Source organism: Solanum pennellii, chromosome 6, assembly GCF_001406875.1.
Source record: "Solanum pennellii chromosome 6, SPENNV200".
In the NCBI taxonomy this organism is placed as follows: domain Eukaryota; kingdom Viridiplantae; phylum Streptophyta; class Magnoliopsida; order Solanales; family Solanaceae; genus Solanum; species Solanum pennellii.
This window is the reverse complement of record NC_028642.1, coordinates 36941535-36969073: the sequence shown is the minus strand read 5'-3', so window position 1 is coordinate 36969073 and position 27539 is coordinate 36941535. Positions and strand designations below refer to the sequence as shown.

At 33.8% G+C, this 27539-nt stretch overlaps 1 protein-coding gene across 1 annotated transcript; it reads left to right on the top strand.

Annotated features, from left to right (window-relative positions):
* The first annotated feature begins 22589 nt into the window (after positions 1-22589).
* LOC107022284 lies at positions 22590-25276 on the top strand. Its single transcript, XM_015222939.1, has 6 exons — positions 22590-23147; positions 23388-23555; positions 23627-23723; positions 23848-24041; positions 24457-24594; positions 24779-25276. Exons 1-6 carry the CDS (start codon positions 22590-22592, stop codon positions 25274-25276), a joined length of 1653 nt encoding a protein of 550 aa, XP_015078425.1.
* The last annotated feature ends 2263 nt before the right edge of the window (positions 25277-27539 follow it).

Below are 27539 nucleotides of genomic sequence, written 5' to 3'. Positions count from 1 at the left end.
TCAAGTACAATATCCCAATACTCGCTGTCTTCAGCCATGAGGAAATCATGCATTCTAACTTTCCACCAACTGTAGAAATGTCCATTGAAACGGGGAGGTCTTGTTGACGACTGACCTTCTTCGAGATTAAGTGGAGCAGCCATTCTAGAACAAATATCACTTCCTTGGTGTTAACCAAATAGAGAGTGCCTGCTCTGATACCACTTGATAGAATATATGCCTTCACTTATCAGTCAATGGACCAGGTCCCTTGATACACTAACAAGTATGAACAGAAAGTAAATGCAGTTTAAACAACACAACGATTTTACGTGGAAACCTCCTTGCTTAAGGGAGTAAAACCACGACCTGTTCTCAACAGGACTTTTCAAACCGCTTTCACTAATCTTCACAAGCAAAAGTGAAACACGATTACAACAAATGTGAGAAAAAGTTTTTAATCTCACGTTCAAGCAATAATCTCTATTGCTTAACAAGCCTAAGTAGAAATAAATCTACCCACTAAGCTATCCCACCTAGACAACTTAGAATTTCAATACTACCCACTGATTCCTTTATAGTTTCAGGAATAGTTTACAATGTAAGACCAAGAGAATATATTCTTAAACAACTACACTTGAATGCTCCAGAGATTTCTGCTGTTGTTTGAATAATTCTGCCTTTTGTTTGGTGATAGCCTTTGCAAGTGTTCTTGAAGAATTCTTTGTCAAGTTGCAAAAACTACTTTAGATGTTTAGGAAAGTGCCTTTTATATGGACAAGTCACTTTCCTTAAACTCTTTGCCATTGGTTGGAGAAGTCTCACTTTCTGACGCCATCGGGAAGTGTGAACCTACTTTCTGTACCGTCTCCAGCTGGCAGTCAACAGGCTCGTCACCATGAGAGCCTGGTACCTCTACTAGGTCCCTGAGTTTGTTTCACCTGCAACACTTAAGTAAGAAACCTGGTACCTTTACAAGGTCCCTAAGTTTGTCAAATCATCAAAACTACAAATAACAAAGTTGTTTCCAGTACGTGAAGCATGATTGTGCTGAGAGCGATTGTTTTAAAGTACTGGTTTAGCAGCAAAATTTGTTGTTATCTGAACTGTGGTAGAGGAAGATGAGCGAATGAGTTTATGCTCAAAATCAAGAAGCTTCTCATGAAGTTCTTCAAATGTCACTGGAGTTTCTCGAGCACGTAAAGCTGCAGTGATAGTGTCATATTCGGCTATGTAAATATGAAGTAATAGAGATATACCCTTTTTAAAGTTGCTTAGAGACTCTCTAAGACTCATGATACGAGCACGTGATGGCTTCGCATAGGTTGCTGCCAAATTTTGCCAGAGAGCATAGGAAGATTTGACATCAATGACAAATGGAACAATATCAGATGATAAAGAAGCAACAATGACACTCCGAATGAGATGGTATTGTCGTTGGTGAAAAGGAGTGGTTGTTGAACTTAGTGGTTGTTCAATAAAATGGAGAAAATCATATGCAGTAGGAAGGTTTCCCACTGGTATGTCCATGATTGGTAGTTTGTATTGTCGAGCTTTAGAGGTGCCTGAGCAACGACATTGATGTTGATCAACTGTTCATTGCTATTCATGGTGAGAATTGTGGGAGAATTTGGTACAGATACAGGAGATGAGGTTGAGGTGTTCTCAAATGAAACCATTGTTAGTTGGCAGAGGAAAAGACACAAATTCTCAAAAAAGAAAATGTTATAAAGCTTTTAGGCTCTGGATACCATATAAATTTTACTGTTGGAGAGAAGTATATCATTTTATTAATATGTATGTGTTATAAAAGAGAGCAAACTACAAACAAGGAAAGAATCAACTACTAATGGATTGTGATCTTCACCTAATTATAATAGAAACTAAATCACTAATGAGATACTAATATATGGAATATCAATCAAGAGATATCACTAATAGGAGAGAGGTGAGCGAGAGAGGCTAATTGTATTTGTATATTTATCATGTAATTGTGTGTGTATAAGCGATATAATTACAACTAAAATTAAGCTGTGAGCAATAACTAATTCAAGCTAGCGCTTTATTAGTTAATTAACTAGTATATATTTATTTATCCGCATAATTTTCCCTTAGTTTTTAGTTCATTTTAACAATTCACTTTAGCCCAAGTAATATTTAAGTGGATCAATAATCACTCATTTAAATATTCTCAAATTCAGCTTAATCCACCCATTGGAATACCCTGGTTGTACCTATTCTTTGGTACCATATTATGTAATTTCATCAGAAGAAACCTTTTCTATGCTTGTTAATCGAGTGGGCAATTTCCTTAATTTTTAGAAAGATAAACGCATATACTTTTGGAAAAAATATGAAAGTTGCATTAGTGGTAGTTAAGTTTTTTAAAAAATATATTAAAATTGTATTAGTGGTAGTTAAGTGTGTGACTTAATAAAGGAGGAAATTGACTTGGGTCAACATACAATAATGTATTATTCATCACACTGTGTGTATTTAAAGATGGACTACAAGGAGGAAAGTTTTCAATTGCTTTTTCAAGTTTATATAGAATATATAAAAAATGATGTTATTAGCACAAGTGGATCCATGTTTTGAAGTTTATGAATTTCTATAATACAAATTTTAATATAATATACAATAATAATTGGGTTTACGTACATCTCAATACTATTTATAAACATATAATAAACTTTTACTATATACATACATGCACAAAATTGAAAATTTGCTACTTCCATGTAATTTCAATAGAAGAAACTTTTTTGTTATGGTTATTAAATAATGACTACTATTTCATAAGTTAGGCAATTTTCTAATTGAAAAGATAAACACATTCAATTTTTAAAAATATTAGATGTCTCACTGGGTGTAAAGTTGTGAGTTTAAAGGAGGAGCTTTTGAAAAAAAAGATATATTCCCTTTATTTTTGCGGGAGTTATATTTTAAAGAGCTATTATTTCATCTTGTTTTCGAATATTTGTGGGGTGAACATAATGAAATCTAAGTTGTTAATTTACTGTGATGTTATAATAATGTAATAGATATTGATAATTATTTATATATTCTCTTCAAACATTATATGACATCTTCACAAATAATTACTCATGTAAAATCTACGTATCAAAATGATACACTTTTTTAAAACTATTTGATATGATTGTCGGACTGTTAAGCTTTAATTTGGGGTCACACTCCTCTTTTAATTACTTAATTTATATGAATAATTTTTTATACATATAGTAGTTGTATTTAAATCATTTACAAATATTTATATTAAGTAGAGTAAAATATACACATTTTTCTATTATAAAATTTATTTTTTTAAAAAAATTATATAAAAATCTTACAGTAATTACAAGGAACAAACTTTTATTGTCTACTGTTTTACTAAACTAGACATAGGTTGGGCGGACTAATAATCGAACTTGATTTCTTATATTATACTACACGTAAATTACCCCCTAACAACTCATTTGAAATCCCTGGTTGCACCTATTCTTTGCTACTACTATGTAATTTCACTGGAGGAAACTTTTTCTATTTCATTAGTGGCAATTTTCTAATTAAAAATATTAAAAATGTATGACTGTTAGTAAAGTCGTTTGACTTCATAAAGAAGTTTTTGTGGAAAATGTAAATTGTATTAGTGGTAGTTAATTGTCTGACTTAATAAAGAAAATAATAATGCATTGTTGATCACACTATATATATATGTATACAACAAGCTAATTTTGTAGTTAGATATATGTAATGGAGTACCAACAATTTGTGTTCATCTTTTATTTCAAACATACATAAAACAAAACTTTGAACATCTTTGTAAGACAACAAAGTTTAAGAACATTTTCACAACTAGAAAATTAAAGCTAGTAGCGAAACTAGAATTAGAAACAGATTTTATTAAAATATACGAAATATTTTTCTTAAAGAAGAATTGTTGTTAATATGTGTCTAAAAAATCTTACTGATTCCAACAAACTTTGCAGAAACACGAAGTTACCAAGTTTAATGAACCAGTGAATAACAAAAGAATAGAAGAACTGAAATTAATTCACAAATCTAAAATTTGTAAAACACGTACCAGAATCTGGAAAATTTTTAATAGGAAAAAGATCAAGTCCACTGAACTCACAGTGTCTCCTTAAGGAAATTATTCCCCTCTGGTATCCGAGGTTTGATTTGGAATATGACCTCCCAGGATAAAATGATCTCAATCACCAGAGTATAGATACAAAAAACTCCGGTGTCAGCGAACCACTCAACGACACTAAAGTACACTTAGAATACTAGATTTAGTAGTTGAAGAAGAAGTCCATAAATTCTATATTAAAATGAGAGGAAATCCCTCAATTTATAGAAAACAAAGGGTAGTACGAAAAAGTTCTTATTGTGCCTTACCGGAAAGGTCACAAACCTTTGGAAAAGTCATAATCTTTCAGATTGGTCGTCATCTTTCACAAAATTCACAACTTTCCATAAAAGTCACAACTTTTCATAAAAGTTACTAACTTTTCATAAAAGTCGCAAAATTTCTTAAAAGTTACAACTCTTCATAAAAGTCGCAACTCTTCATTTTCCATTCACACCTTTTTAAAACCCAACAATCCCCCGCATGAATGGGAAATGACTCGAAGACAAAGAAACGGACAAGTATGTGTACTTTACAAGTAAGAATTAATTGCATCTGGATAAGTAGGTTTTCCCTTGGACTTTCCGTAGTGAACATATGTCGGATATACTCGGTCAATCGGTAGATTCGATATCTTTGAACCGTCGAACTTTGGTGTATACCTAGACAACCATATGTCACACAATTAATCCCTTACCATTTATGGTTCTTACGGTTGTGTTTGTTTTAGCCATGAACACCTTCTGGTTTCATGAGTGTATAGAGAGATGGACTTTTGACAATCATCTTCTTTGAAGCGGCTTACACTTCACACTCACATAGGTGATTCCTAACCGTGTTATCGCGTAGATACACTATTTGGTCAACTCTATCAAACTTAGCAAATCATTAAAATCATTAAGCTTTATTAACTCATTAACAAGCCTTAATGTTGTATCCTTGTCCCTGAGCATTGTATTCATCCTGAGAATGGATTGAGTTTGTTGACAATGCCGAACCGTCATTCACAACTTTGTTTTTCTCCTTGAATCTAGCTCTTGGGATCTCCAGTTTGCTAGATAGAGTTACTGCCATGATGACTTGTCCTAAGCCGTAAATTCATTCCCTTTGCCAAATTAGTACCAAAATATGAACATAACAACTACATGGATCCACTAGCTAGTATTACTATGGGGGCAGCAAAGTTCAAGAACTAGGAGATATAGTTGGGACTCTCTTTATGCTACATGCATTGTAGTCTCAAATATCATAGGTACATTAGTGATCCTACCTTCAATATGTGGGAAGGGACACTCCTCACACTAGTTCACTCGGTGCTAAGCTAGAGTCGTTTTTGAAATGTCTTTAATGTCTTTATTAATCATCATAGCTTAATGTAGGTCATAGGGTCTATCCCTTGTATAATTATCATCATAGTAACTCAATAAGAATTGCATGAGTATTGTCCTTTCATTACAATTTATATAAGTGAGGTTAGCACATTTACATAATCACATCATGATAAGGCACATTGGTAAGTTATCACCATCCTTATTACATTTACATCTTAGAGATCAACTCATAATTCATAGTTCAAGACATTTCAATTCAACATCATACCATCCCTATTAATCTTAATATAAGATATACTTCAATACAACATCATTACTTAATCACAAGTAACCACAATTGAAGTAAAGAATAGGAATCACAAGACTTACTCAATCTCCTTCACAATGCCATCATCAAAGTCTTACCATCGATCCTTAACTAAAACCAACAATGGGTGTAATATCATCACACAATAATAACCAATATAATAACAAGGCTAATTAAATCATTATACAAGAACTCATCACTAGTTCCTAGCCTCGAATTAGAGACTTAGATCAAGTTCATAATCTAGGTCAATTACTAAAGAACTAGCATAATTTAACTACAATATATCATAATATACTCATAATTAGCATAATAAAAACATATGATAGTAATTCACACACTAACCAAACCAATTGAACCAATACTACACAATTCAATTCAAGATCACAACCTAGGGTTAAGGGGAAAAGGATCTTCTACAAACTAGAACAGTCCATCAATAAGTATGTAATGTAGTCATAATTCATCACAATCTAATCAATACAGTCAAAAGAAACCATAAACAAATCAATTTGGAAGATCAATTTCGAGATTGGAAAAAACCTACATGAAAACTCATCTTTTGAAATCAATTTGAAAGAATTCTTTGGGAAAAGAAGTCCCAAAGTTGAAAGGAATCTCATTCCTTAGTATTTGATGAATATTAATGAGATACTTTGGTGATTGCAGCCCTAGAACCCACCTTGACCTTTTCTTCTATGGTGTTCTTCAACTTGGGAGAGAGAAAGAAGAGAGAAGGAGGAGAATTTGGGTTTGGGAATTATGAGGGCTTAGGTTAGTTTAATTAGCTTAGGGTTTTCATGTAGGTCATTAGCCCACTTAATTAGACCTCACTAAACCCCTAAATAATTAACTAACCATAATTGAAATAAACTAAAACGTGCAGCAAAATCAGTCCGTCACAGACGACTCCCCGTCCACGCCTCGTCTGTCAATCGACGGACCAAGGGACCAACCGTCCTGTTGGTCCACCGTATAGTTCAGAGACTGTGCAAAACAGGCCTCCTATGGATTTGGTTAAGTGTTCATCAACGATGTCCATCGATGCCCCGTCGATTGGCCCACGATCCGTCGTTGGCACTCGTTTGTGCGCACTGCCTTTTGGCAGCTTTTTGCCAAATTGCAAGGGTCCTCCTCAAGGGCCCTTGGTTGGTCCTTGGGGAGTCGTACCCAAAATTTTTGACTATAAACTAAATCTAATACGTGTTAGACACCATTTCACCAAATTTTATAATTTTCCAACACCTAAAACTTAGTCAAATAGGCTAAGGCACACGAGCACCTCATTGAACTAGTTTCCGGACGTCATGGACGTTCCTTGACGTTTTGATTCCTAAACTTTCTAAATGACTTATATGCACTATTTATGACCTTAAAATAGTTTCTAAACCTTTTTACACCTATGTTAGGCTCTAGAACACGTCTTAGACTTTCGGAGTATTACATTATCCCCCCCAGGAACATTCTTCCCCGAATGACACTAAAATTCTTAAAATGGAAGGAATAGACTCGAGACTAGCAGCCCAACCAACAATAATACATAAAAACATGAATTACAACATTAATCATGGCATTTTTACACATAGTAATTCAACATTTCAATTACCACACATAAGGCTCAAAATCACAATATGAGGAATTTCCTTCTCACAACTACAACAGCTCAACATACTATATATGAGTCAATTATGCCAAAACTCAACTTAACAACATGCTCAACATCATTTATTAAAGACTCACCATATACAAATTCACAATACAACTCAAAACAAGCAAAAAACAATATTTTCAAGTCTATAGGCAAACTTCGCCGTAATTTTACTGTAACATGAGCATTTTTGCAAAACTTCACCAAAAATCAAAACTACTTCAAATATAGTCATTGTTTTCATTATTAGTAAGAACAACTAACCTTAGTTATTAAATAGATGAGGGTAATGGGACTTCATGTCGGCCTCGACCTCCCATGTTACACCCTCAACTAGGTGATTCTTCCATAACACCTTTACGGAAGCCACCTCCTTGTTTCTTAACGTCTTTACTTGTTAATCAAGGATTTGATCTACAACCTTCTCATAAGAGAGGTTCTCTTGCACACCAAGACCCTCAATAGGAAGAATGGACTCGGGATCACTGATACACTTCTTAAGCATTGAAATATGGAACACCGGATGAACCGAAGCCAATTCACTAGGCAACCTCAACTCATAGGCCACCTTACCAATCTTTTGCAAGATTTAATAGGGACCCACATAATGAGCACTCAACTTCCATTTCTTACCAAATCTCACCACCCCTTTCATAGGCAAAATTTTTAGGTACACTTTATCACCTTCTTCAACTCTAATTCCTTTCTCCTATGGTCGGCATAAGACTTTTGCCAGCTATAGGCTGTTTTCAAGCGATTCCTTATGATATGAACCTTCTTCAATGTCTTATTAATCAAATCGGGACCCAAAAGTGAAGACTCACCCAATTCAAACCATCCAATTGGAGATCTACATCTTCTACCATACAAGGCTTCATAAGGAGCCATAGATATAGATGAATGGTAGTTATTGTTGTAAGCAAACTCCACCAAAGGCAAGTGGTTATCCCTATTTCCCTTGAAATCAATTATACAAGCTCTAATCATATCCTCAAGGGTTTGAATAGTACGCTCCGCTTGGCCATCCGTTTGAGGATGAAAAGTGGTGCTTAGTTTCACCTTGGTTCCCAATCCTTTTTGGAATGACCTCCAAATTCTAGATGTGAATTGTGCACCCCTATCGATATGATGGATATTTGAGTACCATGGCGACACACAATATCATATATGAAGATCCTTGCATAATCCTCCGCTGAGTAAGTAGACTTGACGGGAATAAAATGAGCGAATTTGGTCAACCTATCCACAACCACCCATATGGGTCATATTGCTTAGTTTCACCTTGGAAGTAGGAACTTGGATTTCTTGAAGTAAACCACCCAGCTTTTGGTATTCGGCTTTCACTTGTTGGCAATTTGGACACTTCTAAACAAATTCCGCTATGTCCTTCTTCAAGCTTTCCCACCAAAACACTTCTCTAAGGTAATGGAACATCTTTGTTGAACCCGGATGAATGGAGTAACAAAACCCATGAGATTTCTCAAGAATCTAATTCCTTAAACCATCTACATTGGGAACATACAAACCTTACTTGATACCTCAAGACACCATCCACCCCAAGGAGAATCACTCATTAAGCTTACCAAGTAAGGAGAATGTCTCATTAAGCTTACCAAGAACCGATTCCTTCAACTCCATCAATGGTTGATCAAGGTGTTGCTTAGACTTCACCTCAACCACCAAAGATAACTCAGAGTTATGATGGACCATATAACCACTATACGGAGAATCTTCCAATCTAACACCCAATCTAGCCAACCTATGAACATCTTTCACTAGGTATTTCTTGGCTACTTCTACATGAGACACACTACCCATGGTCATACGACTTAGAGCATTTGTAACCACATTAGCCTTGCCGGGGTGGTAGAGAACACTCATCTGTAATCCTTCAACAATCCAATTATCTTCTTTTTCGGAGATTCAACTCCTTTTGAGTAAACACATATTGTAGACTCTTATGGTCGGTATACACATCAACATGAACACCATACAAGTAATGCCTCCATATTTTCAAGGCAAATACCACGGCCGCTAACCCAAGATTATGAGTTGGATAGTTCCTCTCACGCACCTTATGTTGTCTAGAGGCATAGGCTACTACTTTACCATGTTGCATAAGCACACACCCTAAACCCACTCGGGATGCATCACAATACACAATGAATCCCTAGGTACCCTTCGGTAAACTCAACATCGGAGTGGAAGTAAGCCTATCTTTCAAGATTTGGAAGCTTCTCTCACATGCCTCCGACCACTCAAATTTCTTACTCTTTTGGGTCAAAGTAGTCAAGGGAGATACAATGGACGCAAAAATAATCCACAAACCTCTGATAATAACCCACTAGACCCAAGAATCTCATAATATCGGTTGGAGTCAATGGTCTAGGCTAATTTTTCACCATCTCGGTTTTCCTTGGATCAACCTCAACCCCCTCACTAGAGATGACATGACCAAGAAATGAAAGCGACCTCAACAAAAACTCACATTTGCTATACTTGGCAAATAATTGGTTCTCCTTAAGCACTTGTAACACCACCACCCTCATTTTTTGAACATACCAACATGTCGTCAATGAAGACAATGACAAATGAATCTAGGTAAATTCGAAACACCCTATTCATGAGATCCATAAATGTCATTGGGGCATTAGTGAGACCAAAGGACATTACTAAGAACTCATAGTGACCATATCTAGTTCTAAATGTCATTTTTGGTATATCCTCACCTCTCACCCTAAGTTAGTGATACCCCGATCTCCTGTCAATCTTAGAAAAGTATCTTGCCCCTTGGAGTTGATCAAACAAGTCGTCAATCCGAGGGAGAGGATACTTGTTCTTAATAGTGACTTTATTTAGTTGGCGATAATCAATACACATTCTAAGGGACCCATCCTTCTTCTTTACAAACAAAACCGGAGCACCCCATGGAGAAACACTGGGTCTAATGAAGCCTTTATCTAGTAAATCTTTAAGTTGAGCCTTCAACTCTTTCAATTCGGCCGGAGCCATCCGATAAGGAGGAATTAAAATTGGGTTGGTATCCAATATCAAGTCAATACCAAAATCAATTTCCCGTTTAGGAGGGATTCCGGGAAGATCATTATGAAAGACCTCTAGAAATTCCCTTACTATAGAGACTAACTCAATTGGAGGATTTTCGGAGTCTAAATCTTTTACTCTTACAATGTGATATAGACACCACTTTGAGATCATTTTACAAGACTTAAGACAAGAGATGATACGACCTCTAGGGATAGAACTTCCCTCCTTTGACTCTAAAACGGGTTCATTTGGGAAATTGAACTTGACATTGACAATTCTAGTTCTACAATCTAGAAAGCAAAACAATCATGCACTCAATCCATCCCCAAATGACAACGAAATCAACCATATCAAGTTCTACTAATTCAACATGAGTAACTACAAAGACCAAATTCACCTCTAAAAAGCTCTTAATATTAAACATACTCCATTGGGACCACACCTATTCTAACTCGAATCATTCTTTGGAATGTATGGAAAAATAGGAATACTTAAACTTTTCAAAAAAATAATATTAGTAGACTACCTAGCACCAACCATAATATTAATTTTTCTGTCCAATGAATATTATCACTTAGGCTACCTTCTTCCATGCTAAGTAAATAAATCTCCATCAAACCAGTCACCAGAGTACTGGGGCACAGACCTCCTGAAGGCATCTTAAAACAAAACTTTGATGGCTCGTATGAACTAAAGTCCACAAATGGTGGAACAGGAGGAGTAATTCGAGACCACTTAGGAAATTGGGTCGTAGGCTACTCTAGTAAAGTAAAAGCTCAAAATGCACTTCATGAAGAATTACTAGCGCTGCTGCATGGACTAACATTACGTGAAGTAGGAATTTTAAGCAATTAACGGTGGAAACCGACTCCTAGGTAGTACTTGACACCATACATGATAACAATCTCATATACTCACACATTTATGCTAATTGCAGGTTGACACTACGGTACTTTAAGGTGCCAACCAAGTAGCACGTCCTGAGGTAGGCTAATATGGTAGCAGATACATTAGCAGTACACGGAAGAAAAATGAAGGAACCGCACACGATATGCAACCAGCCCTATATATTTTTTATGCATCTCGTTTGCTTGTAAAGATTGCCCTTAAAAGAGATGTTATGGGAACTGGATCATCTAGTTTCAATTCCCCTGCTTTGTATGGTCAAATCTTCTTATTTAATTAAATAAAACACCTTCCATTCTTAAGCAACAAAAAAATTCTGGCGAGACATCTAAAATTAGTCATTCCTTACTGAAGAAACCTTACCCTAATACAAGAACCAAGTTGTTGTAATTCTGTCGCAACATAATAAAACAAAGATTTATCATGGAAACCTTCCAAACTCAAAGAAGGAAAAAATCACACCTAAATTTTATATATATTCAAGATTTACAACTCAGTTAATCAATAAATGTAACTCTAAACTTCTATCCTTTTCGATTAACTATAATCAAAAACTCTCCATTCAACAAGAAGTCAAACTAATTTCTTGTTTACAAAAACTCTCAAGTCTTCTTAATTCTAACCACCCAAGAAGTCGAACCAACTTCTTGTTTACAATTCTCACAACCTCTCCCCCAAGAAGTCAAACTCAGTTCTTGTTACAATTCTCTTAAGACTCTATCCCTAAGAAGTCAAACCAACTACTTCTCACACAATCCAGGAATTATACAACTCAATAATAAACTTAAAACAAATCAACAAATACTAATAACCCTATTTTAATTGATCAAACTTCAACAATCAATAGTTCAGTGTGGAACAGAACTCGTGAACCTGGTCCTTACATTGCTGTGATGAAGGCCTGCGTTTTTTCAACATTAACTACTGCTCTCAAGATGATATATTTCGTGAATATGCAATAGCTATCGATCTGACTTTGCTAGAGAATTTTCTCGATTTGTGTTTATGCAAAGACGCTTTTTTCCTTCAACTTCTTGATCCTTTAGTGTTTGATTTGCCTTCAAATTCTACAAGAAGAGGAATTACAAATCCTTTTTCTTCTTGAATCTGTTTATATTTACTTCTTTCGTTATTTGACTTGAATTGTAACTTCTTTATTTCATTCCTTTTTTGACTTGAATTGCTACTTTTTTATTTCTTTCCATATTTGTTTCGTTCTTTTCCTTCTTTATTTCTGCACTTTTTCTTCTTTGCCGCAATCTCTCATAATTGCACAGGTCATCTGCAGATAGAGTACGCATACGACAACAAGTAGTAAATCATGCCTTCACTTTATCAATCATCAAAACTACTTTATAATTTTCAGATCTTTTTTTTTTTTGTGTAAAAAGTTTTTAGATTATGCACAAAAATCAAGTTTTTAATAATTGTTCACAAATCTTTCTTCTCTCTCAGAAAAATCCTCTCTAGATTTTCCTCAAAATCAGTAATAGCAAATCGAGCACTAATTTTTTAATTGTTTGATTAAAATCTTTGCAAATAAATATTGCAATTTTTTGAAATTCTCCTTTTTGATCTTGAATGAAATTTGTATATTGTGATAACTTTTTGTGGTGGGTTAGGTGATGGGTGAAAAATTAGTGGTGGTATGACTTTTAATTTCGATAATGACAATGAAACTCATGACTTTATTGTGGATGGTATATTATGGCTATGATCGTGATGAATTTCAATGATAGTAATGTGATTCCGATAGTGAATTTTGTTAAATTTATGATGTTTGTCATCAATTTTTTATGATGACGACAATGATTGTGAAAGGTTTTGGTTGTGAATTTGATTATGGATGGTGAAATATATGGTGGTGGAGAATTAAACTTGTTGAAAATAACCATAATGGTAGTGATTTAATGGTGCATGTGTTTGATGGTGTATAGAGATGAAGAAGAAATTGAGTGACATGAATTTTCTTTTAAAAGATTTCGTAATTATTGATGTGACAATGACCTGGTGATGGACATGGTGTGAGTGTGAAACACTTTCTTATCATGTGACTGGTCATATGTTTGTCAGGGTTAAGTCATTCAGATGTGTAATAGGTCGTCACAATTATATGAGCGTGTAACTGACTTTTCACAACAAATTCACAAGGGTTATGCCTTTTGCTTTCAAATTAACATATACTCTCTCTATACCTATTTAGTTGTCCACCTTAGAAATGATACAGATATTAAGATAACAATAATTAACATAGTTAAGTTACAATTTTATCCTTATTAATTATGATTTCAAAAGGAATGAATTAAAATTCGAAAATTTTCAAGAAGTTTATATGAGTGTATAATAGATTTTCTTTTTGTCATTTCTTGATTTGTCAAAATGGACAAGTAACAGTGAGAGAGAGTGTATTTTTCCCCCCTTTTTATCAATTATACTGTGGAGTGACTAGTGAGAAGAATTCTTCAACAGCACGTGAGGCTTGTAAATGGTCAAAGTAAAACCCATAATGGCAATGTCCACATTATGTTGTTGTCATATTCTGGGATGGTTGATCCCCATAATATTCCAAAAATAATGGAAATATAAGTCAGTTTTTCTTGCACACAAATTTGTTTGTCCTTTCATCCAAAGTTCAATTGCATAAATATTTTGCTAATTTTGATTACTAGAGAGATTAAGAGGGAAAATACATGAATCCTATAATAGGATGTTGCACTAATCACTTGTTAACTTATCAATCAAGACTATTATGTGGTCAAAACATTAATCGAATATGGAAAATGAAAAGGAAAGATGTGTTCAGACATATCTATAGGTGTGGGACATGTCTAAATTAAGTTTCTAAATAATAGAGTTGACATTTCAATTTCTATCTATCCTAAGGTCTTTCTTTAAACCAATTTGTCGTTTTAAAATTGATTTTGAGGCCTTTTTTTTTCTTTTTTGGCTATCTTGCATGGATAAGCAAACATTTCATTGATCATCTCTTGACATTTGCTATATGTAAAAACTATATAATATAATCGTTACATGTAGCAAAACCTGCTTCAAGTTCAACACGCTGAATAATTAAAATTCAGTTACCTACATGTATAATCTATAACAATTGATTCGTGTGGATTGGTAACTCAAGAAATTTAATAGACTTAGTTACATGTTAATTGGTGCTATTACAATTACTTAATATAAAAAAATTATTTCTACTCTAAGGGCCCGTTTGGATGGGCTTAATAAAAGCAGCTTTAAAAAAGTACTTTTGAAAGTGCTGAAACTTATATTTAAAATAAGCAGTTATGCGTTTGCATAAAAGTGCTGAAGTTAAAAAAAAAGTTGTTGATGTGTTTGGCAAATAAGTGCTGATAAACAGCTTTTTAAATCAAAATGTCTGAAATACCCTTAAAAGATGTTAAGATAATAAAAGTTAATTAATTTATATTTTACAGCCATAAATAATTATATTTTGCTATCATTCACATATTTCTTTCTCATCACAAATTATTTATAATAGGAATATAAACTTATTATAGATTTTAAAGATATATAATTTGAATAGATTAAAGAACGATTTAAGATTTTATTTTAGTTTCATCCATAGGTAATAATAATTGTCTATCATTCACATATTTCTTTATCATCACAAATTATTTATAAGAGGAATATAAACTTTTATTTAAGTTATATGTGCAACTTATTTTACATTTATTAATATATAATTTGAATAGATCACCTGAAAGATTTAAGATTTATTTTATTTTCATTCATTAGTAATAGTAATTGTCTATCATCCACACGTGGAAAGGGAAAAAATAGATGTTAGGGTTATGTGGGTAATTTCGAGATTGTATAAAAATATTAAGGGCAAAAAGGTAAAAATGTGGTCAACTTAAAACAGTTTATAAGCTGGAAAAAAGAAAAGCACAACTACCCCAACTTTTAACTTTTGGCTTAAAATAAGTTTTTTTTAACTTAAATTAAGTTATTTTGAGTATTGCCATACAGCTAAATAAGTCAAAAATCAACTTTTAAGTCAGTTTAACCAGCTTTTAAGCTGAGCCAAACAGGCTCTAACTTTAGCCATACTAAACCTACTTTTTTTAAAATAAATAATTAAATTAAGTTCTGGATGTGTTGTCTATCATATTATGGAGAAGACGGAATTGGGACTAGACCTTACCCCTCATATACAATCACAGATTGCAAGCGATCTACGTACAAAAAGGCGTCTAGTTGGTGTTCACACCCTTTCTATCGTAACTTGGTGTAGACAGCAAAATTTTTGTGGCTACAAGACCTGTTCAATTTAAGTTTTGACTCTACTAGTGTACGTGTTCAATTCTTAACTAGGATTTTTGGAGACTTATCAACTCGAAATCCTAGTTCATATCTATGTAAATGGTGTACTATATTTTCTTGAAAAGACATATCAAAAATTTCATAAAGAGACTGAAATCTCGAATGTTCCTCAAATTCATGGAATATCTATGAAGAAATCAAATTCGAATCATCTTAATTACAGAAACATGTCATTAACGGTCCTCGAATTATGAAGATCAACTCTAAATCATCCTACCTCGAGAAATACATCATAGACATCCCTCGAATTATGAAGACCAAGTCTAAATCATTCTAGTTCAAGAAATACAGCATTAATGGCTCTCGAATTATGAAGATCAAGTTCAAATCATTCAAATTTGGGAATTACATCATAAATGACCCCCGAATCAAGGATAAATAGATTTGTACTCACATGTGGTTCCGGGACAAGTTAGTCTCTGAAACTAGTCGTTGTGGAGAATGTACGGAGAGACGAGTTGAAACACTCCCTTCAACTTAACACATATTGTTTTTAACTTTAAACAAAAAGGATTTTATGTTTGTTCATACTTACTTATTAAGTCAAAGTACTGAGAAGTCTTATCTTAAACACAGATTAAGTGTACTAATCAGATGAAAGTCTCTATTTTATCGTCAACACGTACGCGTGGTTTTTGACCTTTGACTTGTTTGTTTTGAAAAATAGCCTTGGTTGCTTCCTTTATTATCTTGAAAATTGTTTGATTAATGTCATATATTGAAGATTAACAAATAAAATGTAGTACTTGTAATTGTTTTCGAGAAAATGATCTAAATATTACTTTCGGCATTTTAATCTGTTTGTCGTATTTTCTTTTTTAATTAGTCGTTTAAAATAAATATCTCTTTCCCTTTGATAGTTTTTTAATTCTAAAAGCTCTCCACAGAACATGCTTAAAAAAAAGATTAAAGGACATTTCGGTATATTTGTGAGTCGACATATCTTTAGTTTAAGTATAATTTACATAAATCACATAGTGTAAATACCTAAATTACATTCTATCCTTACTTTTTTTCAATTTACAAAAATCCCTCAAAGTTACTGTTATCCGGATACATAGCAAAGAAGTCAGATACATTAAATCTATACATTAAAACAAATTCAGTTACACTTTAAAAGGAAAGAGAATATAAAATTGAATTTGAATTTTCCAAAGCACGCTACTCTAGTTGATTTCAATCTCTCGCAAATCTTAACATATTCAATCAAATCAGAATTCAAATTTTTTTTCTCTTAATTTTCTTCCAAATCCTCTTCCAATACATCCGCAACCAATTTGAACAACAAAGTCAGAAGGTATTCGAACACCAAATTCAATGCGGTTCTCGACCCTTTCATCTAATACACTATTGGAAGAAAACTTCAATTTCTTCAATTTGCTACCATCAGCAGCACTAATTTCAACATAAATACCATGAACCATCTTATTTCGTAAAGATATCTTTAATCTCTATATTATATTTTTCTAACCGACCATCTAAACTTTTCTTTTCTTATCTCACCCCTCATTTTCTTAACTCTTCCTTTGACCAATGGCTGCGAGGGGCAACCTTGACCCATTATATTACCCCAAAATCACGAACCCAAAAGAAACACTAATGGAAAATACCGGCAGAAAAGCAATAAATCATTGCATACTTCATTAATTTCTTGCATCAGATTTCATTACTATTTTTGTATCTTGTTGTGTTTGTGATATACTGTACTTTATTGATGATACATTATACATGTAATTTGTTATAAAATCATCAAAATGTATTAGATTATATTTAGATTTTGTACCTAATATTAAGTATAAGTTAATTGTCTGATTATTTGTGATCGATACATTAAAATAACTATTTTATGAAATGTATCACTAATTTTTTTAATCTTAACAGGTTGTTGCATCATCTGAGTATCTTTTATTCAGTCTATGAAATTTGCTTTGAAAGATAAATATGCAATTGTGGAATATTTCAAGTTGATAAGCTACATTTTAATATAATGTCTCATTTTGTAGTTGATAATAATGTATCTGATATAATAGGGTTGTGAAAGAAGGATGTATGTGAGCTAAAATAAAATGTATCTATAAACATATAATTTTGTAGTTATAATAATATATTTGATACTATAAAATTATCAACGTTTATGTATTTACATATCATGCCCATAAAATTGTGCATGATGGATCACTATTTATAACTTTAACTTCAGGGTAAAAAGATATCTGATAATGAAAGATACGAAATATATGTATTGTGTTGTCTAGTCGTTTTTTAATTTATGATCTCTAGATGGATATATTACTTATGATACAATGAAAGATTTCTTGTTGTCTATAAAACCTTTCAAATTTTAATATGATTGATGATACATTAAAGAATTTGAAACATGTAAATGATACATTATGTAGTATTTGTATCAACAATATTTATATTGAACATGATAATCGCATATTCAGCAACATTATGATTTATGGTTATATATCAACACCTTAAATATGAATATGATACACTACATAAAACAAAAGCTAACTGTGACAGTGATGTATCAGACCAGTCGTATAATGGTGGATCCAACTGCCCCCCCCCCCCCATTTTTGGCCTTTTTTTCAATAATAGATTTAAAGCTCAAGCATGTGTCCTTCCTCGTTTTCTCTGTTCACAAATGTATCACGAATATAATTTGATATTGTGTACGAAAACATATTCTTCTAAATTTGGATAACCGTAGAAGATACATAGAAACACTTGATACATGATAAAATGATACATTTGATAGAGACTACTTATTTTCATTTCCAAATGTAGTTTCACCGGCAAAAGAGGATCCCCTGGAAACAATCTTGTTGCAAGAAGAAATATGGATACATCATCTCTTTTACCTTTCTCTTATGCATTTTGTGAAGGTGAAAATGGAGGAGATTCGATAATTCTTTGAAAAAAAATTGTGAAGCGAAAACTTACTTGGATTTTTTTGAAAAAATTGTGGAGCGATATTACTGAATGGAGAGAGAAAAATCTAAAATTTAAAAAATGAAGGAAGGAAAAATTAAGGGAGTGAAAATTGGAAGAGATAGAGTGAGTGAAAACAGGAAGAGGTTGAGGGAGTGAAATAAGGAGTAGAAATAGAAAGCGAAACGTGTATAACATTATGCATCTAGAACAACGCGTTTGGAAGGAGAAAGAGGGATTTTAGAAATATTTTTAAATGGTAGGAAATAATAAAAATTATGAAAATAAAGGTATGTATATAGGTAATTTATCCTTAGTTGTGCATTAACCTTGTTCAGCATATATACTAGTCTACCTCTGAAGTTTCCAGCATACTCAAAGTGATCCTTGAGTTTTCACATGAAGCACTAATAGTCCCTCATGTTTGCAATACTGGTGCACTTTTGGTCCTCCCTTAAAATTTTGCCTATTTTTTAACATTAATTTTGTTCAAAATTTTATAGTCGGAATATCCAATCGTCTTTTTACATATTTAATAGAAATAATAACTCTATCTTACAGAAGGTGATAAGAAAAGCACTTTGTTCTGTTCATTAAAAATATTACTGCAACTAAACTAAGAACATCTTAACATATGACTTTGCAGGAAAATATATAAAATGACGATTGAACATACCATACATAGGTTATTGATAAAATCAATGCCAAAAAATAGATAAAATTTTGAAGGAGGACCAAAAGTGCACCAATATTGCAAACATGAGGGACTATTAGTGCTCTATGTGAAAACTCAAGGATTACTTTGAGCCTTAACCCAAAGAAGAGGGACTAATTTGATCATTTGCTCTCCAACTTTCAAAGTATTATAACTGCATGTGCATTGGTATTTATGAGAGTTGATCCAATCCTGTGCCTTTGGCATGAGCACTACCATTCAGGGGCGTATCTAGGCACATACATGGGGTGTCACGTAACACAGCTTCATCAAAAAATTTTAACACACACACACACACACACATATATATATAAAAAGGCTAAAACTATTTGCAGACACTGCTTACAACATAATACGGCTAGGCGCTAGCTCAAATGGCAAACGCGCTCTATTCTTGAGGCAACATCACATGTTCGATTCCCAGGGGGTACTATTTCTTTTGTTCACATTTTAATCTTTTCTTTTGTTAAAATTATTAAATTTTTGTTTTAAACTTGAAACAATAGGTGTCTTCATTAAAAACCTACACACCCGCTTAAATACATTCAAAATCTAACAACTTTGTTTTACAAATTAATATAAAACTCAAAATCTCCTTTATCAATTAGAGTTATAGTTAAATAAAAATAGTGTTGAGTACTCCTTAAATCTTTTGTATTAGTATATTTTGATTTGTCAATTTGTTCAATTTTCCTCCCTTCTTAGCTTTTTTCATCCATCATTGTTATTAACACCTCGAATCACCACATCATATTAGAATCTTTTTGCTATTCTATTTTTTTATTATGTGTTTGAATTTTTATTTTTATTTGTTTATAATAATAATTTTATTTTTTACTATCTACTCGTTAGAATAAAATAATTTAGAATTCATTGAATTGATCAAAATTGTTCGCAATCCTTTTTTACTTGATCCTCAATTACTAATTGTGTAGATCAAATCATATTAGTCTAAATTTTTAATGAAGATGTATTGTTCTAAAAAAAATTACAAATGTTTAAAGTCAATTTTAACGACTCAAGCCTCAACTGATTTGGAAGAACAAACTAATGAGTCAAAAATATATGGAAATTCGAAAGTTGTGAAAAAAACAAAAAGAAGACGTCGTGAGAGAGTTGACCTAAAAAATTTTAACATCCTAAAAACCTTGTCATCGGCACCGTTGATGGCTGCCCCGGCTGATGGGCAGCCTCCGATGGGGGTTGCTCAACCTGTAAACTTAACTAGAGATATGAACTATGCTGCCACATTACAACCCGCAGCACGGAAAAAATACCCACTACCAAGGAAGCCTTTGACATATTTACATGGAGGACCACGAGTGACATGGGAGGAAGATGAAGCATCGCAGATGATAATGAATGAAGATTTGCAATTTGCTGTGCTTGGGAAGTTCTCATATGGATGTCCAGAACTGCAGGATTTGAGGAAAATACTTCCAAAACAATGCAAGCTCAAGAATGAATGCACTATAGGATATCTGAGAAACAAATATGTTTTGATTAGAGCATCAAGTATTGGAGATTATGTTCTGCTATCAAACCTTATTTTTTTATATTGGACATAAGATTTGGTATTACCCAATGCGCGCACTTAAATGGGATCCGCTATTTGATCCCGAGGAAGAAACAACAACAGTTATAGCATGAATATATTTTCCATCTTTACCACCAAATTTTTTTGGTAAGCAAACTGTTTTTTCATTGGCGGCAGCAGCAGAAAAGCGTTTGCATGTGGATATGGCAACATGAAATAAAACAAGACCTAGTTGTGCAAGGTTGAAGGTTGAAGTGGATTTATTGGGAGAATTTTCAAAGAGAATAAATATAGGAGTGAGGAACAAGAACACTGGAGAAATAAAAGAAAAATTGATAAAAATTAAGTTGCAAAAATTGTAAGTTACAAGGACACAATGAGAAATAGTGCTATGTATTACACCCAGAGTTGTATCCGAAAGAAGAGGTTGATGATGAGAAGATATGGCAGAAGCAGAACCACGAAAAAAGAAAAGAAGAGAAGAATCAGGATCATCAAAAGCAAAACGAAGCAATTTACAAAGATAAGGAAAATGTTCATGCATTCCAGGAACAAAAGAATAAGAGGGCTGGAGGAAGAGGTATATACAATAATAGAGAAGGATTTACTCAGAGATGGAGTCCAAAAGAAAATCAGAAGGAAGGTGAAAAAATCATCAATGAGAACAAGTTTAGTGCATTACAAGACACTGAAGAAACTGAAGATGTGCAAATCTCCCAGAAGGAGGGTAATGGTGAAGAATCTATGCAGAAGGAAACTATAAAGAAATGGGTGGAAGAGGCCTTCGGGAAGCAACAACAATCAGAATGCAAGGAATTTCAAAGGTTAGAAAAAGAAAGGCTTGCTGCAAAGGAAAATCAAGAAACAGGGACTTCATCAGAAAGAGTGATTAATAATGAGGCAGTGAGTAATTCCAGAAGTGATTCAAATGCAAAAATAACGGACAGGTAGTTATGGTTTTCAAGAAAGTGATGAGGCAATTTTGAGTTCTAAAGAAAGGAAAAATAATAAAGAAGCAGAAGAAGGGGAGATACATAATTTAGAACAGGATGTTTCTTTAGCCGTAAGTCTTGATTTGAATAAACAAAATGGCTGAACCACACAATGATGAAGGGGAGATCCATTCAACAGTACAAATGAATGAAGAGAAAGGTGAAGAGGATGAAGGAGATTTGGCACAGACAGTAATAGATGTAAGTAACAAAGGTGATCTTTCGCACACACACACCAAGGAATTGAGAAATACAAACAAAAAATGAAAGGTTTTGAGGCCATAAAGTAGTCAAATCCTCACAAGGAGTAGTTCAGCAAGAACCTCACCTTCCAAATGATATTAGACAAAATTTGTTTTTGGAATACAAGGTCTGTCAACACTCAAGAACCTTTTGAGCGTCTAATGGACCTTAGGAGGAGACATCATTATTCATATATAGCCTTAATGGAACTTTTTCAGGGGCCTCATAATTTAGACAATTATAGAAGAAGAATTGGGATGGAACATGCCATGGTTAATACTTCCTCAAAGATATGGGTTTTGTGGAATAAAGATTGGCACGGGGAAGTTGTGAGAGACACCATGCAACAGTTATCAATTAAGTTTAAGCACCTGGGTTGTCAAAAGGAAATCATTATTTCTGCAGTTTATGTGAGGTGTAATGCATTAGAGAGGTTATAATTATGGGAGAATCTCGAACTGATGGCAGAAGATGTGAGTATTCCATGGATTGTTGGTGGAGACTGTAATGTTATACTCCATGAAACAGAGAAGTTGGGAGGACTATCTGTAACTCATCACGAGACAAAAGACTTTGCTCAATGTATAAGCTCTTGTAATCTGTCAGAAATCAAATTTGCAGGTAGTCTATACACGTGGTGGAATGGGAGAATAGAGAGGGAGAGTGTTTTTAAAAGATTGGACAGAGTGCTAGGCAATCAGGAATTCATGCACGCTTTCCCATCTAGTGAAGTACACCACTTGATAAGGCAGGGATCAAATCATGTTCCATTACATGTGATCTGTAAAAGTGACCAGGAAGATGTGATGGTGAAGTCGTTTAGGTTCTTAAATTTTTGGATAAATCACAAAAAATTTAAGGATCTTATAAAGCAGCATTGGGAAGTAAATATAGATGGAAACTTGTTCTATGTATTTCATCAGAAGATGAAAAATGTGAAAAAGGTATTATCGAGATGGAGCAAGGAAACGTATGGATATATTTTTCAGAAAATTGCTACACCAGAGGATATTGTTAAGGTAAAGGAAACTCAGGTGTAAGTGAATCCATCAGAATCCAACAAGAAAGATTTAGCAAGGTCTAAACAATCAGTCAAGTGATACCATCAGATACAGGAAGAGTATTGGAAACAGAAGGCGTGGATGCAATGGTTCAAAGAAGGGGATAAAAACATGAAGTTTATCCATTGATATGTCAAATGAAGAAGGAGAAAGTTGATGATAGCTGAAATTCAGACATAACAAAGAGATATAATACAGACTACTCAAAACATTGGAGATAAAACGATTAATGTCTTCAAGGAGAAGTTCAAGGAAGGATGCAGAATTGAGGACTACTCTATACTCGATGTTATTCCTGGATTAATAACCAATGAGCAGAATGAAGACATGACAAGGGCTCCAACAAAGGAGGAAGTCAAAACTGCAGTGCTAGTTTAAACAAGGATAATGCAAGTGGCCCAAATGGTTTCTCAGGAGCTTTTTTCTAATCATGTTAGGAGATTATTGAGGAGGACATATGGAGGATGGTGATGGCCTTTTTCTGTGGAGGTGAAATTCCTAAATATATCTCTCACACTAATGTACTGCTACAAGGTAGCTAGATTATCCAATTTAAGGCCAATTAGTTTTAGTTCCTTTGCAAATAAAATTAATTCAAAAGTATTGCATGGACGAATTTCACAGGTACTACCTTTTATAATCTCACATAACCAATCAGGTTTCATGAAAGATAGGAGCATAACTGAAATTGTGTTGCTGGCCCAGGAGATTATTAAAGACATTAAAAAGCGAAGTGTAAATCATAATGTGGTGGTAAAGTTGGATATGAAAAAGGCCTATGATAGAGTTTCATGGATCTTTCTGACTAAAGTGATGAGAAGTTTTGGTTTTGATGAAAGAATCATTGATATGGTGTGGAGATTAATTTCAAATAATTGGTACTCTATACTAGTCAATGGATAGTCTTTTGGTTTCTTTGAATCATCAAGGGGGTTGAAACAGGGAGACCCATTATCACCTACTCTCGTTATCATAGAGACAGAAGTATTGACTAGAGGTCTCAATAACCTGAATAAGGATGTGGGTTTCAGAGAGTTTGGAATGCCCAAATGGAGCAAAAAGATTAATCATCTATCATATGCAGATGATACAATACTATTTTGATCTGGAGATAAAGGTTCAATAAGAAAAATGATGAATGTGTTAAGGAAATATGAGTTAGTGCCTTTGGCATCTTATCAATTTATCAAAAAGTTATGTATATTTGCATGAAAAAGTTCCTACTGCAGTCTGTCACAAGATTAAAAGAATCATATGAATAGCACAGGGTACTTTCCCTTTCACTTACTTGGGATGTCCGATATTTTATGGGAGGAAGACAAAATCTCATTTTGAAGAGCTAGTTAAGAAAGTAGCAAAAAAGGGTACTGGGATGGCAGAACACGCTATTAACATATGGTGGAAGGTATGTTCTAATTGCTCCTGTTTTACAATCGATTCCTATATATCTTATGTCGGCCATGAATCCACCAAAAGGAGTAATAAATCAAATTCATAAGATTCTTGCAAAATTCTTTTGGGGACACATAAGAGGAGTTAAGGGTAAGCATTGGGTTGCATGGGAAACACTTTGTTTACCAAAATTACAGGGTGGTGTGGGTTTTAGATCTTTACAAGATGTTTCAAATGCTTTGTTTGCTAAATTGTGGTGGGTATTGAGAACATCCACAAACACATTATGGAGTGAATACGTATGGAATAAGTATTGCAAGAAATGGCATCCCATTATGGCACAAGGCAATGGGGTGTCTCGTGTTTGGAGGAAAATGATCAAAGCTAGAGAAGAGGTGAAACACAATATTTGGTGGCAAATAAAGTTGGGAGATGCTAGCTTCTGGTATGACAATTGGACAAAGCAAGGTGCTTTATATCATGTGGAGAAAGACAGGAGTGGGGAAGAGGATATAGAGGTGAAAAGCTTTATTACAATTGATCAATGGGACAAAAATAAGTTAATGCAATTTATTTCCAAGGAGATGACTGAATACATTGTGAGTAGCATTTCTCCAGTAATCAGCAATGGGGAACAAGATAAACCTTGGTTGATATGTAGATCAAGGGGAACCTTTTCTGTTAACTCAACCTGAGATTTAATAAGAAAGAAAAAGGAAAAGGAAGAGAAGTTTGAGAAGATCTGGATGAAAGCTTTGCCTTTCAAAATTAATTTCTTCCTATGGAGGGCGTAGAAAGGAAGAATTCCCATAGATGATAACCTAAGGAGAATGAGAATTTGCATTGCCTCCAGATGTTGGTGTTGTGAAACACAACAAACGGAAACAATGTCTCATTTATTTCTAACAGCTTCCATAGACCAAAAGTTATGGAAGTACTTTGCTTCATGTGCAGGGATTAATATCGAAGGCAAGAACCTTATGCAAACCATTAAATGTTACTGGTATGTTGAAGCTTCTAACAAGCTGCAAATAGTGATGAGAGGCCTACCAGCACTGATTATGTGGGGCTTGTGGAAAGAAGAAATCAAATCAAACATAGAGGGCATACAAGTTTTGAAAGGCTAGTGCATCGAGTGGAGAAGAACTTGCAACTAATGGTGAGGATGAAAACTACATATATCAAAGTAACAGGAAGGTCTTGGCCAGACATGGTGAAAATATTAGGTGCTCCTAAACCTAGAAGTTATAAATCATATTGTTCAATGGAAACTACTAGGAGCAGGAGTATTAAAATGCAACACTAATGGTCCAAGTAAAGGTAATCCAGGGGAATGGGTTTTATTTCAGAGACAGTAATGGAGACCTAATTCATGCACAAGCAAAAAGAATTGATTTTGCTACAAACATTGAAGCGGAAGCGAGAGCTATACATGCAGCTTTACAATTTAGCAAAGAAGTGGGGTGGCGGAATATGGAGATAAAAACAGACTCTTTGACAATAAAGAATATCATTCAAAGGATTTGGAGAATCCCATGGGAAATAGCAGAGATGATGGATATTATAATAAGAGAGGTACAACAACAACAGGTTACAATTAAGAACATCTACAGAGAAAGTAATCAAATGGCAGATTATTTAGCAAATCTAGCGATGAATTAAGAAGGTCAACACACTTTTAGAACGTTCACAGAACTACCAAGAATAGGAAAATGCATAATTAACAATGACAAAGCACAAATTCCTAACATTAGGATCAACACCAAGAAGATAAAATCACATGAGTGATCAGCCGTCATGATATAAACAGGAAAGCAAGGGGAGTAGTAGACGTATTTTTAAAAAAATAAAAAATTACCCCTACATCTTTAGCCTCCAAGCACGGATATCAGCAAGGAACTCAGGGATTAAGAAAGGAAGCTCATAGCCAACTGATAAAGTAAAAATTGGGATCAAACACAAAAGGAGGGAGTAGCTTAACAGTCAGGGCAAATCAACGCACCCACTTGATGGCTCCCTCCATAAATTGCACACGCGGGTGGATGCATACCTCCTTCAATTTTTGTAGAATATCAAAAGACAAATAAATGAAGAAACGAAACACCTTTCCTTGTAAATGCTTGAGTTGCTGAAGATAAAAGAGGAGATGTGTTTTATGGAAGGAAAGAACAAGATCACGGGATAAATGCGTAGATATCTGGAAGGGTGCTCTGTGGAAGCAAAGGTCAAATGAGGAAAGTGAATTAGATGTGAAGGATGTTAGGCTTCTTTCCTATTTATTTTATTTAATTATTTATTGTTTTTCTTTTGTTATGTTACTTAAATGAAATGGCTACCAGGCCATCAAAAATTTGATCTATAAATAAAATGAGTCAAAAATATATCGGAGAAGTGAAAGAATTGATTTAAATTCATTGTCGATTGATCCTGGGGAAAGATTACCTGTTAAAAAATATCATCCAAATGATCATGATGCAATAAGAAGATCATATCTTCAACAAGGTCCATGCCGAAGTCATAAGTTTCCTACCAGACCTAAAACAAAATTTTCATTTATTTTCTTCTTGAGTCATTTTGTCCCTTAATGGTAACACCGCTTAGAAAAAATCTTGTGTACACCACTGCTACCTTTTGTGTTAAGCTTATACATGTAACTGCCATTTTCTGTATGATCTTGTATATTCTATTGAAAAAAAATAAGGTTTTGATGTCTTTAAAGATGATATATTAATTTCTTGTATATTATTTTTTGGATCATATTCTATTCAGATTCCAACAAAGCCCTAATATAATATAAATTTTCTTACACTACTTAGGGGAAGTCCTTAATACTTATAGAACTTGAGAGATTGAACAATCAAATATATGTCTGCTTAATTTAAGAGCTCCAAATATTACAGAGTAATTCATCAAACATAACATAACATATATAATGGACATGAAATGAATATATATATA